The following is a 13,008-nucleotide window of genomic DNA, read 5'->3' as shown; positions in this document are numbered from 1 at the left end:
TTTTTCCACTAGTGGAATTTTTTCCAAAACAACACATTAAACCCGGAAGATACAGACCCGACAAGGCTGTCGGCCTGACGGCCTCCGCATGCGGTTAGTGGTACGAGTGCGATGACTTATGTGAACAGTATTCGTACGATCTGACAGTGTGTATACGGTTGGGTCATGCGGTGTGATCGCACGCACCACAAACAGGGTATACGGGTGGGTTTACAGCGGTGTCTTTTCGGAGCGAATAATGCGACTGCCTTGAGCAAGGCTATCTGAGCTGTTGATAATCATGAATTTTGAGGTTCGTTTTTCAAAGATTAATGAGGATATGAATAATGAGGACATTACTTTACATATTACATAGTGTCGTTGCATATTACATGAGAAGGCGATGACTGGGCATACAAGCTCCAGAACATTATTTTATGACCAACTAGTCCAAACCACGCCTACCACGCCCTCTATGACCACTAAGAAAAGGGTATAAAATGCAGTTTAGCATTGGATAGGGTCACCAGTCTGAAGAAGATCCTAGCTTTTTAGGAGTGAAACGTAACTGAAATAACATGCAAGTATTATGTACATTAATTTTGGATTTGAAAAAAGAAAAAAATCTTGTAATCCACTAGCTGTGTTCGCTATAAAATCAGTGTTTAAACTCAATAGGTGTTTTTTTATGTTTTTTAAATGCAAGTGCATTCTTGGAAATGTAAGATTATTTTCTGCTGCTTGGTTTGCCAGCATTGATGTGCTTCAATCTGGGGTCCTAGAGGTGGAAGGCAAGAAAAAAAACCACTACGCCGACCCAACTGCCCAAATTGATGGAGTCGAGGTGGCACGATTAATTGAGTAGTTGAAAAACGATAGTCACTTTTCTACTAAGCAATCAATAGTCGGGACTACGACACTAGTCGCACTGGCCTAGTTCTGAACTTGTGGACACAAATAAAGAAACACATTTGTCCTCATTTAATCTGTGTTTATTAACACTTATATTTGTTTTTTATTGCATTGTTTAATATTTGTAATGGAATGATTACTAATGAAGAGAGACTTTTTTTCGTCTTTCTGTCGGTTAATTATTTTTGATATCAGCTACAATTTGAACCAGATTAACAAACATGATCTATATCTTAATAAAAGCAGATGTGTTTAGCCTCTTTTTGTCAACATGCTAGTGGATGTACCATGAAATACTACTGGACAATTTTCTAATAAATGAATTATTGTCTAAAATGAAAACCAGACCTTAAATCTCCGTGTAGTGTTTCAAGCGGTGTGGCGATTTGACCCTAAAACATTTCACTAAGTAAAAGCTAGATAATAGACACTCAAAAATGGAGGAATTAATTTTAAGGGTCTTTTCAAGACAGTTGGGCAAATGGATGGAAACTATTGAGGTGGAGTTGTGCCTTTGATGATACTAGCATGGAAAAACTAAATATAGAATAACAAGCAATTTTCAAATTTTTTCAAAATGGCTGCCATTGCTTTGGTTTTCATCATTTCTTTTTCAAAAGACAAATCTTCAGTGTCCCTATAGCCAAATATTTGTTTTATTACACACTACTAATTGACCGTGTGCACAAAACACAAAATATCAGGCCACACCTCCTCACATACCTTATTATGAAATTTAGGTATAAAATAAAGGCATACTTGAGACTAAAACTACATTACTCTTTAGAATTGGGGCGTCACTGAAATTTATGTTAAAATGAAGCTACAACTAAATCTACTTTTTCTTCAGCCTACATGTCACTATTTGGGGACATCAAAGTAAGTTCTCTTTGCCCCAAAATAAGAAACAAAAAATGTTATATAAACATGAGATTTCCAACAACTGTACACATTTGACCATTGAGTGTTCAATAATAGAAATGCGATAATGTTAGTTGCACCACAAAGATGCATACTTATAGGCAAAACAAATCATGTTCAATGTTATTCTTCTATACAAAATAAATCATCAGAACAAAACATTCTTAGAATAGTTAAGAATTTATAATGTTTTTTTAAAGAACCTTAGATATAAAAGCAAACAAAAAATTAGTTTGACATAATGCTGGTTCATCTAGTACTAACCATAGTGAATGTATTAAAAACAAAATCAACGCATTTAATGCAATCAATTTTCAAGCAAGGGAATATGAAACATCATTGTTATTGAATAGTTATTGTTATTATTTTAAGCAGAAACGTACTACCAGCCCAAAATGTTATGTTATACACAATGCATTAGCCTAGTTTCCAAATTTGTCCAGTAAATCTTTGAAAAAACTTTCATAACATCTTTCCAGGCACATGACAATATTTTGAACACAACCATGTCTGATTGGTATCCCTCGATGGCAAATGAACTAATGTTTTACTTCCATTTGTTGATAAGTTCCTTTGGATATGATGAAATTTTTTCCTAGATTTATAGACCAATCCAGTGCTGCACGCTGCCACTGCGCCACCATTGCTTGGGTGCTGGCAGCCCAAGGTTTTGTACACAAAGAAAACCCATTGTTTGTTTAACTTTTATGCGAATTAAGTGTCTTTCTCAATGACTCACACACTTTCCCAGACTAATCAGCATGAACATTTTTTAACTTTTAATTATTTGAAACTAAACCGAAAGTGAAAACCGACATTCTGTCAAAAACATTTGCCGATTGAACACATTTAAAACTAGACCAAGCAGTTTCGGCATCTATCACACTTAAACTCACCTATTGTCTGCATCATACTTTCAATTTCTTTATAGTTTCTATATAGTAAATATTCATGGTCAGTCTTCTACACATTGATATGTCATGCTGTTCTGGCAGAAATTGTGTACATCAGTGAGAAAGACACCTTACTCGCACAAAAATTTGAAAATATGACGATTTTTCCATGTCTTCATGTACAAAACATTGCACTGACGGCTACCCAGCAATATCAAATGCATTGGATTGATGATCAATAAGTTTTATCATGTTGCAGCCATCTTGAATTTTTCCCATTGATATTAATGTTACCAAATCAATGCTGGAAGAACAAAATAGTCTGGTTCCTGTTAGCAAAATGATTATTGGCATTCATTATTGTTATTCAATACGAGGAACCTGACCAAGATGGAGGATTGTTGTTGTACTATGCATCACTAGCACCCTTGGATTCCACTTGAGTATCATCAGCCGAGGGTGTGTACAGCACATTATCAAAACCTAGTTTAGGTTCTGCGTCTGTAGGTGCTTGGCTTTGTCTACTCTTGACGAGGTAGTACGCAACCGCCATGATGAAGACTATCGCTACCAGAATGGATAAGATGATTGCTGCTACTGCACCACCACCTAAACCTGTGTTAGAAATCAAATAATAATTATAAAAAAATCTTATATAGATCAGAATCCACCTTAAAAGGCGCTTCACACAAACATATATTAAGTAAGAATTTTAAATTGCTCAATGCATTTAAGTTTCGGAAGAACCAAACGTTACTTAAATAAAACTATGTGGAAGAGATAAACGTTACCAAAAAAGTACAGTTTTATGTGAAATACAAGCACTGCCAAGGGATACTATCAAGAGGTTACTTCATAAACTACTGGAGAATTCAACATAACTTAGAATTACAGTAAAATGTAAAATAAAAGCAACGACAAGAGAAAATTATCGAGAGAGGTTACTTCATAAACTACTGGAAAATTAAACGTTGCTTAAAATTACAGTAAAGTGTTTAAAAAAAAGGAATGAAATAAAATATCAAGAGGTAACTTCATAAAACTACAGAAAAATAACTTAAAATTACAGTAAATATTGTAAAATATAAGCAATGACAAGGCGAAACAAATGTAATTTTTTCCTTTTTCAAGCAAGGTTTGGGAGGGCACATCCTTTTTTATGAGTTCTATTTTTTTTAAACTTTTGCCCTTCCCTGGACAGCCTCTGCTTGTTTTTTTTACTTATTGTATTGTCTGAAGAATAATTATTTAAAAATAAAAATAAAATACTATTCAAGTGATAACTTCATAAATTTACTGAAGAATGGAAGATTACTTAAAAAAAATAGTAATATGGCCTTTTTGAAATACAAACACTGACAAGAAGATGCTATTAAGAGGCTACTTTGTAAAACAACTAAAGAATTAAACACAATTACTTTAAAAAGTTCAGTAATATGTAAAATACAAGCAATGATGAGGATACTTTTGTGAAAACAATGATGAAAACGAATTAGGGAATAACAGTGCGTGGACACCGTTTTCACTGCGTGGTAATGACCTTGGCTAGTGGCCGGCTCTGTTAATGGACTGAGCCAGACCGGGTCCGTGCACTGTAATTCCCGTTATTAAATACCTTTTCAACAAAATAACCGGCTAAAAATGTTGTGACTTTTCTGTCGATGATAACTCCAGCTTTTGGTGGCTCCCTCCTCTTCCGCGCCCTCACTGGGAGGCAAATGATTCGATGATAGCTGTTCTTTGTGCGTAAAAATGTGCATGTCCATGCAGCTTTATCTTTATGCATTGATACATTTACAGCGTGTAAGTGCCGATGAAACTCAGATGAATAAGCATGCGATGACAGAGAGCAATGCACAAACACTCACAGAACACAATGTACGCTGATTTAGGAGCCATTTATTCGCTATTTTCCAAAGCCGGTCTATTATCACCCGTTAATACATCCCCACTTGATCAAGTTTTGACCAATCAGAGTCTGGGAACTGTCCCAGGTATTTATTAATGTGTCAATAAAACCCAGTAACAGGGCTATATAAACAAATTACTTAAATTTTGGAAAAGTAATAAAATCCCCCCCCCCACAGTAGTGTGGAATGGGTCTACCAACGAATACCGCAGCCCAACTGTCCTGGGTACCCCCAGTACTCCTCAATTTCTTCGAGCTACTCATAATTTAAACTCAATAAAATCATTTATTTCATCTCAAAAATCTCTTCTACAACAACAACTCTACAACTCCATAACTCTAGTCTTCAATCACTCTCAGCAAAAAAAGGGTAAGGCGATTTTATCTTTACAAAAAACGGTGAACTGTTGGACACAGAATGTTTACCACAACCTCACCCACTTGCGGCTAAGAGAAAAGAGGACGACTATTATTGCCTCGCGGCATGGCATAGGGAATATGCAAATTAGTAATTCGACTCTACCGGTAAATAGAGTGAAGTAGACTGAGTGATTCAACAATTTTTGTTCAGGCTAAAAAAGGACATTAGAATTACCAACTCCTTAAAATCCTCAAAATAAGTGAATAAGATGCAGAAATGGGTGTTTTTGTCAAAGGAAACGGACAAGATGTAAGGTAAAACCCTGCAATGAATATAAACTTTAAAAGTACAACTCATGATGACAATGATAATAACAATATTGAACATTTATACTGCGCAAAAACCTGCAAAAAAAAAACGCTCATGGGAATACAGAGCAAAATAGATCACAAAAACAAAAGCAACGTAATAGCAAACAAGATGTAATTATATGATTAAACAATTATTAAAACAGAAAAAGCATTTACACATGACTCTGTCCATAAGCAGTTATGGTAATGATAATAATAAAAGTTTGATTATCAAACTTACCAGTTTGTTTTCCAGGTGTTGGTTTCCCTGAGATAAGAAAAATAATATCAGAGATCAAAACTTTGCAAGAATGTGATGACATTAAAAAAGGTATCTCTTAAATTTATTAATATTATTATTATTTCTATTATTTATTTGACCAACTCAACAAGAAGAAACAAAACTTGCGAACAAAAGTTTAGCGACAGGCAAAAATAAAATAAACATGTAAAGCCTGGTTAATGCTTACTTCCGGTGAATGTGAATGTGATGCGAATATGACGTGAATTTGACATCACAACTCTGTTTTCATTGCGATATTCGCAAGAGAGTTGAGCACAACTCAACCCCCTGCAAATTATTCGTTGCGAATTTGTGAAGTTAACATTCGTATCGCATTCGCAGAAAGTATGAACCGGGCTATGTATAGGCCTACAGGCTAAAATAGCAATTAAAGCTTATTAGTCCTGAATGAAGATGATTGACAGAGGGTTTGGATACAACAAGGAACATGTGAAGAATAGATGAGAGACGAGGGTAGATTGGGTAAGGATAGGAAATGGGGTGGGAGAGGGAACATCAGAGAATTAGGAAGACAAACCAGTTCAAGACAGCCATTATATCCACAAGTCATTGTAAAATTCATATCAAGATTCTACATGCCGAGTAATTGTTATGGAGAAATGCAGAATTGGTAATTTGAAGTAACTCGAGGTTGAGCCCAAGATAACCCTCGGAAAAACTAAAAAATCCTAGAGGCTGACTTTGAGTTACCAACTGTTTAATTTTGCATTCATCCTTAAAGGCACTGGCCACTATTGGTAGTTACTCAAAATAATTGTAAGCATAAAAACCTACTTGGTAATGAGTAATGGGGAGAGGTTGATGGTATAAAACATTGTGAGGAACAGCTCCCTCTGAAGTAATGTAGTTTTTGAGAAAGAGGTTTAAATGAATTCTCTCTAAAATATTAAAAGATTTCAGGCCTGAAGCCTTTTTTAGGCATCTGAAAGCACAACAATTTGGACAACAAGGTTTATTTTTCTTTCATTGTTCTCTTGCAACTTCAATGGCCAATTGAGTACAAATTTCAAAAGATTTGTTATTTTATGCATATGTTTGGATACACAAACGGCAAATACTGGTCTGCGACAATTACAAAAAGTGTCCAGTGCCTTTAAAGAGAAAGCATACCTTTGGTTTGAATTTCAAATTGGCAAGTTTTGTGGACCGAAGGTCAAATCATTTTGTGACTGAATTCTGTAAAAAAGAAACAAACTTACCACCAATGACACAGATGAAGTTATGCTTTGTGTTACAGTCTGTGCTGTCCCATGTCTGAGCCTCACTGATACGGACACACCCATCCCCCTTGTTGGAGCTCGGTTCATTCCTACCCCAGTTCTGATAGTAGTTTGCTCCACCATCGATCCAAGTGAAGTTACTTGCACCCTGTCAAAGATTGAAAAAAAATGTTGGACAAATTAATTGTGAATTTTACACATTTTAAATGTAAGATTAGAGCTAGTAGTGATTGATAAAACAGTTCAAAGTAGAATTTTACAATTTGTTTAACCAAATCTGCCGAAATAAATTTGGGTAAGTTTTAAAAAGGGTGACTGCCTGCCAATATTAGGGGTAGATAACCCAGTTGTAAGAGTGCCCACACATTAATCTGGATTTTGTAGAATAAGTCCGGCTGATATAAATTTTTCTTTTTTTCAACCCCAAATTGAAAATTTACCCAGTTAGTTTCTCTTGTGTTTTTTATCTGACATTTGAAAAAGTTGAAAAGGTGATCCCGCACCTGCTATCTCCTAGGTTGTATCATAAACTTGGGTGTGATCCCTCCACGCGCTTTCCTTCTAGTTTATTCCTTTTTTGTCGTTTATATATACATGTATGCATTACAACTAAGATCTGGAACTTGTGGAAATGTTTTTGTGGAAATAATTGTGAATTGACTTGAATTGAATTGAATCCCTTGATGTGGTTCCATGTAATTAAATGGCTTCTGATTGGCATGTACCCCCAGCAAAGATTTTGACAAGATAGTGAGAACGCCAAAATGAGAGCCAAATAGCTCAGTTGGTAGAGTGCCTGCACATTAATCTGGAGGTTGCAGGTTCAAAAGTTTTCATTGTACGACCCTAAATTATTTGAGATAATCAATCAATCAATCAACCGCAGAGACAGCAAGGTTCCGTCGCGCCAATCTCCTGTGTCCACGTCCTACAGCCTCTTGCCACATTTAAAATTTAAGATTTATGTAAAACATAAGGGTTTCCATTTGAGATAGATTTCTGTCGAAAGAAACCACTAAGCAAACCTCCTCCCCCAACAAACAAAACTTTACATCATGCAAATTCTACCCCAGAATTTGACTTTTTCATTTCTACGTTTGTTTTCAAAGTTTTCTGACCTTTTTCAGCTGGTAGCCAATCCAAACATCCTGGAGACCGAAATAAAACATTAGTGTCTCCATGTAAGCTTGTATGAAGCCATCGTGGACTGTGGCCAGGTTAGCACCATCCTTAGCACACTGTGACTGGGCATCATTAAACGACATCAACATGCTCGTACTGGGGAACGCCTTGTAGCAAAGCCCCCTGTATCTGAAGTAACCTGGCTTCTCGCAAAGGTCAGGGGTCGGGTTGTGGTCAAGTGAAGGATCTGAGGAATGTTTATATATATATTTATTTTATTTCTCGTATAGATAAAGAGTACAACAATTCACGTTAATTTGGTAAAAACATTTAAAGATACAGCAATGAAAGTGAAAATACAGAGGAAGGAAAAAGAAACAACTGGAGCCTGAAGCCTGTCAGGAGGCTCTCCTCTCAAGCTGGTCATAATATAAAGAGCACAACTGTATATTTCAATATATGAAAATACATAATAATAATAATAACTGTATTTGTAACGCGCCTTTTGCCACAGGATACAAAGCGCCAGGTATTATTACTGCAAGGAGTGGGACGACGTTTGAGTTATGAGACCTAATCCTTAGCACCATGTAATGGTTTACAAGGTGCTATGGCGCAATATGCTGCCAATCCAGCCTGGAACACCGGGGCAAACCCCTTCTCTTTACGATAAGTGCACTGGGTTCTTTTACATGCGTTTACACAACACATGGGACCAACGGCTTTATACGTCCCATCCGAAGGACGAAGCAATGGTTAAGTGTCTTGCTTAAGGACACAAGTGTCATGGCTGGGGATTCGAACCCACACTCTGCTGATCAGAAACACCAGAGTTTGAATTCGGTGCTCTTAACCGCTCACAGCCACAACACTTCCACATGTTTAATTATTAATTATTCAATAATTTATGGTGCAACGGCAAATTTCTGGTGTTTATTGTCTTCCTACCATGCAAACATTCAAGTCTTAGAATATTGATTCTAATGATATAGTAACTAGTGGGCTCACCAGCGGGTTTCTGGCAGAAGTATCCCCCTCTTGGTTCACGAGGATTCTCTCCACAAGCCACGTTCACCCAGTAGCCTGGTGTTAACTCATTATTCACAATCATCACACACTTTTTATCAGCGATCTATATCAAATAACACAAACATTAACATGTAATAATACAGGAAGTTATAAGGGATAGAAAGGTAGTTCTCTAAATGGCCATTGTTATTTTATGCATATGTTGGGATACACCAATTGTGAGAATATGGTCTTTCACATTTACCAGACCTGACCAGTGCCTTTATTATCTGGCTTTGAGCCAGGTCACGTCATCAACATAGATTCACTTGCGTATGACGCCACACTCTCAAACAGTGCCCTCACTGAGGCAAACGCAAGCAGATCATTGGACGACAGCTGTTCTTGGTGCGCAAAAATGTGTCTGGACATCAGCTCACCATCATCACTGTGCGTTATGCAAAGGAACTATTAAATAGTCATTTACCGGGTCCAGCATCCTAATTTTTCTACAGCGCCAACAAGGGTTTTGGTACCTTTTGTTAATCAAGTTTTTGGCCATCAAACATGAATCCTTACTCACTGTGAATGGAGCTATACATGAAGTTTACCACACAATAGCGGTTGGGTGAATGACGTTTGTATGAAGTTATTGATTGTCAATCGTTTTCGGAACGAATCCCCGGCCACACAGAAAAACGTTTGTACAACGCCGACGTCTGTTGGACCGAGAGCTATAAACGCATTGCGGCATTGTTGGAATGAAAGCACGGTCATGGGGAACAAACATGTTGCGGCATTGTTGGAATAAAAGGACCGTCTGGGGATTGCGGCATTGTTCAAACGTGTCTGAATAGCCTTGTTTGACCGCTTTATTGAGTAAGGATTCTTCACACAAAGACCGTTGATTTGAACTGGACATGAAGGTATTTTTTATTTCACGCAGTGATCATAAAAAAAAATCAATCGTCAGTGGACAAGGCGCACCGAAAGATAAGACGCAAGGATGTTTTTGGGGTAAAAGAAGTCAGATAAGACGCGTCTTATCCGCAGGAAAATACGGTTTGTAATATAATTTACCTGTAGAAGTTTCAGGTACATTAGTCATAAAGTTATTTAGAAAAAAAACCATAAGAATCACACAGCAATATGTTTTCGCGTAAATCTGATACATGCTAAAACAATTTTCGTCTTATTAAGAAAATTATTCCTTATTAAGAAAATTATTGTTTTTATTAATTAAAAAAAAAATCGCTTGTAGATAATTATGAAAGTTGAAATATTACATCTTGTGGGAATCCTTTTTGCCAGTGTCCAAATCGATAAGGTGTTCCATCGACCCATTGATAGTTTCCAGATGATCGCCTGTTCAGACCAATCCATGCATTAGAATGCCTCATCTCAAACATCATAGCTTCAAGCAACGCTGAAAACAAAATCCAAGACAAACTCAACTTTAAGATGCTATGTCAGATTTTTGGCCCCAAACATTAAAAAATAGATTTGTTTGAGTGAATGGTATTTCAAAGAGTATCACCTGCTCTAACAAAAAAAAGTTTAACTTTTACTTTTAATGGTCAGGCACCATGACAAAAATTCAAAATGTTTCTTATAAAAGACATAAGAATTGGTCACGTGATATATTGTCGGGATCCCAACAAAAACTAATTTTGAGCACTTTATTTCACTGCTACTAATAATTGGCGGACTTTTTCGAGCAATGGCTCAAATGAAAGCTTGTAACTTTCTCGACCCCCATCAAAATAGCTATTGAATTTTAAACCAAAATTTTGGAGTCAAATCGGAAAAAAATCTGACATAGCATCTTTAATGTCATTTCATTTCATATCATTTAATTTCATTTATTCTGGTTGTGAAGCCAAGGACCCTTAGAAAGGCGAATGTAATCACTAGCCAAGAACACAATGGGGAGAAGAAATGGAAGGTCAATTCAGTTTCAGACGTAGAAGGAAAACCCCAGAGAATTATTCCCACTTATTCCAGGGAAAAACAAACACAAATGAAAACTCAATCCACATAGTGCCCAAAAAGTATAACATTTAAAATCATGAAAAAGTCAAAAATAAGATCCACAATCGATTCAATATAAAGTATCAGGTGTTTAAGCAATCAATCACGACAGAAAAAAACCCATGTAAAATATAAACATCCTGAAAAAGTTACCAAATGAACCACCAAAGAAAAATATTTAAAATGAAATCAGTATAAAATGTTAAAAGAATACAATGCACAAAATAAAAAGTGTTCGAGCCACCCAATAAAAACCACAATAATGCAATATGACAGCAAGGCAATAAGATAGTTGAGAACAGAAAGTTAAGTTAAAAATGCTTCCCTTAAAGGAACGTTACAGAATTGGTAAGAAACAAAAATCGTGAAGATCACAGATTTACATAAAACTTACATGGTCTAATGATGATGATAGTTGAAAACATCCCTTGAAATATTTCTGTCTGAAATGTCATATTTGATGGGAAATAAATAATCTAACTTCGCGTTTGGAGTTTATCGCTCAGTGAGCGTTTTATTCATTTTTATTTTGGCATCGATGCAATGCAGAGTTTGTAATCGTTTTTTCACTATTCTCTCGTGACCCAGATGATCGATCGATATAACACTTCTACAGGTTTGTCAGTTTATGTATATGGTGGATTACATAAAGTGCTTACACTGCCAGCAACTGTTTTGTCAGCAAAAACCAATTCTGAAATGTTCCTTTAAGAGAATTATTCAATATGAATAAAAAGCTTTGTAAATAACAGAGCAAACAGAAGTCATCTTTGAAAAGTGAAAAAAGGAAGATCCTAATTAAAGGAACATTACAGAATTGTAAAAAAAAAAACTTGTCTAAAGACCTCAGATTTACATAAAACTTTACATGGTCTAATGACATGAACAATGATAGTAGAAAACATCCCTTGAAATGTTTCTGTCTGAAATGTCCTCTTTGATGAGAAACAAATAAAACTGATTTCCTGTTTGGAGTTTTTATCGCTCAGTGTGCGTTTTATTAATTTTGTTTTTAAATTGGTGCTATACAAAATGTGTAATCGGCTTTCCATTGTTTTCTCGTGACCAAGATGGCCCATCGATCTCAAACTTCTATAGGTTTGACAGTTTATGTAATGGTAGATTAAATAAAGTGCTTACACTGCCTGCAACTGTTTAGTTTAGCAAAAACCAGTTCTGTAATGTTCCTTTAAGTTAAAAATGTCAGGTATGAAAAAAAAACCAACCAACAAAGATTAAGTTTTAGGACTTACATAGAACATACTGGGCCTCGACTGTAGCCAATTGACCACCCTTTGACTTGCAGTCTTGGTCAGCATCAATCCATGTCTTAGATGTGGGTTCAGTGCTTCCAAATGCTGCATAGCATTTGTTCATCATGTTGTACCAGCCCTTTTCACAACCACCAGCTAGGTCTAAGATGAGAAGTATGGAAAAAGAAGATATGTTTAAGTATTACAGAAATCAAACCATTATAAAGCTGTGCACCTGTGTGTACTCAAGATACTTGTTCATTCAATGTTGCACAAATCCCAATAACTCAAAATAAAAAATAAAAAATGTTATATTCAATTCAGTTCAATTCAATAGTACGTTTTATTCCATACTGTTGTTTGGAAAAAAAAACAATTATGAGAATTAAACAGTACATAGAAATGTAACAAAATCAAAAGTGCGTAAAAAAGTTACAAAAACAAATATGATATAGCAAATAATAATAAAACAATAACTAGGAATTAACTTCAACAATAGAGGAGTGAGAGCATGATGATGTTAGAGTAAACCGAGGCTTGTAGACAACAGCCTTTATACAGACAAACAACAAACAGCGATGAAGAAACAAGGACAATACAGACAAAACGAGCAGCGACATTACAAAATGCTGACGACAAAGTACGAAGAATATAATACCAGGCTAACTGAAGACGACAACAGTAAATAGACAAGAAGAGAATTTTATATAACACAGTAGTGTATATTTTACAAGAGTGACATGAA

General features: G+C 35.8%; 1 protein-coding gene across 2 annotated transcripts in view; it reads right to left on the bottom strand.

Moving 5' to 3' along the window:
• Positions 1–966: 966 nt before the first annotated feature.
• LOC139937746 (uncharacterized) overlaps positions 967–13,008 on the bottom strand; it is a 112,640-nt gene continuing 100,598 nt past the window's right edge. For both annotated transcript variants that reach the window (XM_071933036.1, XM_071933037.1), the window contains 7 exons: positions 12,264–12,425; positions 10,266–10,405; positions 8,980–9,103; positions 7,968–8,218; positions 6,829–6,997; positions 5,567–5,593; positions 967–3,320 (listed from right to left, as the gene is read on the bottom strand). In XM_071933036.1, the coding sequence (XP_071789137.1) occupies positions 3,115–3,320; positions 5,567–5,593; positions 6,829–6,997; positions 7,968–8,218; positions 8,980–9,103; positions 10,266–10,405; positions 12,264–12,425 (1,079 nt within the window). In that variant the 3' untranslated portion in view covers positions 967–3,114. The remainder of the gene's footprint in view (positions 3,321–5,566; positions 5,594–6,828; positions 6,998–7,967; positions 8,219–8,979; positions 9,104–10,265; positions 10,406–12,263; positions 12,426–13,008) is intronic.

The sequence above is a fragment of the Asterias amurensis genome, chromosome 5 (assembly GCF_032118995.1).
Source record: "Asterias amurensis chromosome 5, ASM3211899v1".
In the NCBI taxonomy this organism is placed as follows: Eukaryota; Metazoa; Echinodermata; class Asteroidea; order Forcipulatida; family Asteriidae; genus Asterias; species Asterias amurensis.
This window is presented reverse-complemented; position numbering and strand designations above follow the sequence as displayed.